At 52.8% G+C, this 4,404-nt stretch overlaps 1 protein-coding gene across 1 annotated transcript in view; it reads right to left on the reverse strand.

Moving 5' to 3' along the window:
• LOC113977526 (galactose-3-O-sulfotransferase 2-like) overlaps positions 1–1,282 on the reverse strand; it is a 16,547-nt gene extending 15,265 nt beyond the window's left edge. Inside the window, exon 1 of the mRNA XM_027703701.1 lies at positions 607–1,282. Coding sequence (XP_027559502.1) covers positions 607–638 — 32 coding nt within the window. The 5' untranslated portion in view covers positions 639–1,282. The remainder of the gene's footprint in view (positions 1–606) is intronic.
• Between the last annotated feature and the right edge of the window lie 3,122 nt (positions 1,283–4,404).

Consider the following 4,404-nt stretch of genomic DNA (forward strand, 5'->3'; position numbering starts at 1 on the left):
GCCCCTTTGGGATCTGCTCTAGTAACCTCAGGGGATTTAACTTTCCCCTTTCCTTTTTCCCTTTCCCTTTCATCTTCCTCTTCTGGGCTGCATCCCCATGGGGATGAGCAAAGCAGCACAGAAGCAACCAGGAATGGCCCCTCGCCTGTTACAGACCAGTTAAAGGCTGTTCTTTTAGACGATTACTTCGAAGGCGAGATTAAGGCACAAAACTCCAAATGTTAGATCTCAAACAGACCATTAATTGTAACAATAGGTAACGGTAAAAGCGAGGGAGAGGTGGGGAGAAGAAGAGGGCGAGATAAGGAAAAGGAAAGGCTACAAAAGGAAATTGCAAAAAGGTTACTGCCACCAGCGAGAGAACCTGGTGTCATCAGCTTCAGGCAGTCAGGGAAGAACCGCTGGAGAGAAGCAGGTGGTGAGCAGACGGGATCCAAGATGAGCAGAAGACGCAGACGCAGGCAGGTGGGACACAAGCAGGAGGGAGGCAGGCAAGATGGGGGCAAGCAGGACAGCAGCCAGCACAGGACCCTGGGCAACACCGACTGGACTGTACCAGACAACAGCACTGGGCACTGCCATAAATACCCCCAGGTGGGCGCTCACTGGCCAGCTTGACTCCGGGTGGATTTTTCCATAGCGTCGACTGGTTAAGCAGCTGGTATCCAGGCAGGCTGGCTCTGCCAAGGCGGGAAAATGTAACAACTTTCTGTTGTAGACTCTCCAGGGGCCCAGCAAGCAGTCCAAAATGTCCCCCTAGGTCGATGAAGACAGCCCTGCTAAAAGCTAAAGTCAGTGTCCGCCACTTTGTTCAGTCACTGGGCTCTGGGGAGGCTCCTGGCAGCCTGCAAAACTTACACTGGGACCGTACCTCAGCTTTGTTAGTGTGAAGTGGTTAAATGCTGCTTGTGCAACTTTAAACGGCTTCGAAGAAGCCTTGCCCAAGGCGTTTAATTGCCCCATTAACAGCTCCAACACCTCCGGCAGAACGCCCAATTACCAATTGTTCCTTACACCGGTCAAGGTAAAAACAAAGAAGCGAGTCAGAGATGGAATAATCTCTTACATTCCGCCCTGTAGTTTTACATTGACTGGAGGAATATTAACATAGTCCTCCTCACTGGTGGTGACAGGGGTCAGGCTGGTGGGATGGTGCTGGCGGGCCATGAGCCTGAAGCTCGCAAAGCCTTGGGCCAACACAGTGTCAGGCGAGGACTGAGAGCCCCCAGGGAGGAGGAAAGCTGGGCAGGCCCCAAGGCTCCTGGGCCTCTTCCTTGCCAGCCCTTTGCCCAAGGCCCTGAGGCAGAGGTGGGGCTCAGCCTCTGCACAGCAATCGGGCACAGGCTGAGCCCCAGGGACACCAGACACAGGCGACCTGAGCTCTCCTTCCTGCAACCTCTGCCTGGGGCAGCCCAGCCAGGCCTGAGTCTCTCCAGGAGAGGCCAAGCCCAGCCAGAGAGGGTTCAGCCCTCTGAGGCTGCACTCGATCCAAAGGGAACAAAACATTAGCCTAGAGGACATCCTGCCCCCAGATGGAGAACTGGAAATGTCAAGAATAAAAAAGTCAGCCCTCTCCATTATTCAAGAAACGTTTAGACCTCTTTACTAAAAGCATCTAGGAGTTGGGTCAGCCAATTTTCTCTCTGACAAGGTTTTGGAGGGGCTGCTTGGTAAAGTGAAGCCCTGGGCCCCCAGTGCAGATGGGTGGGGCTGCACTCTGTGGGTGTGGGCCTTTGGCTCTTGGCTTCGAGGGGCCAGCAGGAGACAGTGAGCCGGGCTGGGGACGATGGGCAGGACTAGCTGGGATTTCCTCTGGTGCCTCTGGCACATCAAATGAAAGTGTCCCTATGAGGGCAGCTCTAAAGGGCCCAAGAAATAAATGCTGCCCCAGTGCAGCCTGTGGCAGTGGGGAGTGTGCAGGGGGGAGGAGGGTGGGCCAGACGAGGGCTGGGGAAGAATGGTCAAGCCGTGGGAGGGATCTCCCCCTGGCTCCAGGGCCCAGCTCCCGATGGGAGGGTGTCGCGGGGCATCTGTCATATCGGTTAGGTTTGGTCAGTAGAAAAAGTAGACACACGAACACAGAGAGATGAGACAAGGGTGTCTGCTGTGTAAGTGCAGCAGCCTGCTTTATTGAGAGCTAATCCACACCTTCCCACACACTGTAAATATATTTTTTACAAAAACTCCCAAGAATTAACACCTGCACCCTGAAACACAGCCAACAGCCCTGTCCTTGCACTGCTTATCATCTTTCCAGTCAAATCCCTGATACTCAAGGCTGCTCTGTCCATGGGAACGGTTAATTAACTTCACTGCTCTCATGGGAACGGCCTTATACCATCCAATATTCTAAACTCGTCAACTTCCAGGAGGGCCTTGGGCAGGGCCTGGTGTGACTGCAGGAACCTCAGAGCCAGGCGAAGGGACATGCTTTTGGAAGGTGCATTGACAGCCCCAGCTCTCTGCAAGATAAGTCGAGGGCTCTGAGCCGGAGAGGGGATGAGAGCCGGGTACAGGCTTGGGAATTGCCAGGAGGGCTTTTGAAATGAGCGTAGGGGAAAGGGATGTCTAAGAACAAGTCCCTTAGGAGAGGAAAGTGGAGAGACTGAGTTTTGACCCCAGCACAAAGGTATGCAGGGCAGAGTCGAGAATACACGCATGTAAGATCCTTGTGGGTCCATCTTTGCAGTTCTGACAGGCACTTCTTTTCACAGCTTATCATCTCCATTCAGGAATAGCCCCTGGAAAACAAAGAACCAAGCCTCCACCATGTTCAACCCCATCCGTGTGCCAAGGGCTCCTTTGTGATGTCACGGCCTATTCTCTCTATTCTGGTGTGGGTCCTGGCAACCAAAGAACCAATGCCCTACAACCCCAAAATGAAACCCCACCTGTGTGTCATGGGCCCCTTTGTGATGTCACAGCCTATTCTCTCCATTCCAGAATGGGCCCTGGCAACCAAAGAACCAATGCCCTGTCACAGTTTAATGAGACTGAAGTGTTTTGCTAAGGAGATTGAGTTATATAGTAGACCAAACTCCTCTCTCTCAGCAATTGTAAATCCGAAATTAACAGGCTGCAATCGAGGAAGTACGGAAAGAGAAAAATAACAACTCTTCATTAAAGGACATATGTGTCTTGGCAGAACAACAAAAGAACACAAAAACAACTGAACAATAATCCTCGACCCAAAAGTCGCCTTCAAAAAGGAAACAGGTCAATACATCCTGTCCTTTGGCGTAATTCTAGTCACGGTTGGCAGGGGCGTTGTTGGGCTCTGGCGGTCGCCGTGTGGAGCCCCGGTGTGCAGGAGAAGCCAGGAATGGGAATTTCCCCCCCCACTCGAGGAGGGGAAGGGGAAAAGGGGAAAGAAGGATGGATTCTTCCCACGAAATTCACACTGTCTGTGGCTGGCTGTGGCCGGGACTCCCCCCTTCATCAATGAGCACAAACTGCTGCCAAAAGAAAGGGAGTGGAGGAGGGAAAAGGGTGACCCCCTCCCCAGAAAGTTCCTCTGCAGGTGGGCCAAACTTCTCCAATAAAATCTGAGCAGGTCCATGCTGGGGACAGAGCAGGGCGTAGGCAAGCCCAGGCCAGAAAACAGCCAGATGACCAGGCTGAAAAGAGAGTGGACCTCCGACCCCTCAAACACCCATCTTGCCCGAGTTAAGGCAAAAAGTGTAGTGTCTCCATTGTCCAGGAGACGAGGAAAAAAACCCAAAATCTCATCACCCCCCCCCCCCCAGCCTCAGAGAGGGCCATCAGCTTGAAATGCAGCCCTGGCAGTTCTTTTGTGTATGTGAATCACCCCTTCCTCCTCCCTCCTTCAGCATCTTTCTTTTACAGCGAGACAGGGGAAAGAAGAATTCCTGCTTGGATTTTTACAAGTAAACCTATGACAGCCCCACAATGTCAAATTGCAGCCCCACCCATGTGCCATGGGCCCCTTTGTGATGTCACAACCTCTCATCTCCATTCCGGAATGTTCCCTGGCAACCAAGGAACCAAAGTCACAGAATCTAACAATGCAGCCCCACCCATGTGTCATGGGTCTCTTTGTGATGTCACGGCCTATCCTCTCCTTTCAGGAATGGGCGCTGGAAACCAAAGAACCAACGCCTTACAAGGTCAGAGTGCAGGCCCACCCGTGTGCCATGAGACCCTTTGTGATGTCACGGCCTGTCATCTCCATTCCAGAATGGCCCCTGCAAAACAAAGAACACACATCCCACTCCCCATCATCACAGCCTTACCTTTTTGCCATGGGCCCCTTTGTGATGTCACAGCCTATCCTCTCCATGACTGAATTGTCCCTGAAAACCCAAGAACACAGGCTGCACACCTCCACGGTGCAGCCCCACCCGTGTGCCATGGGCCCCTTTGTGATGTCACGGCCTATCCTCT

Source organism: Neopelma chrysocephalum, unplaced genomic scaffold, assembly GCF_003984885.1.
Source record: "Neopelma chrysocephalum unplaced genomic scaffold, ASM398488v2 Primary Assembly neopelma1_252, whole genome shotgun sequence".
NCBI classification, from domain to species: Eukaryota; Metazoa; Chordata; class Aves; order Passeriformes; family Pipridae; genus Neopelma; species Neopelma chrysocephalum.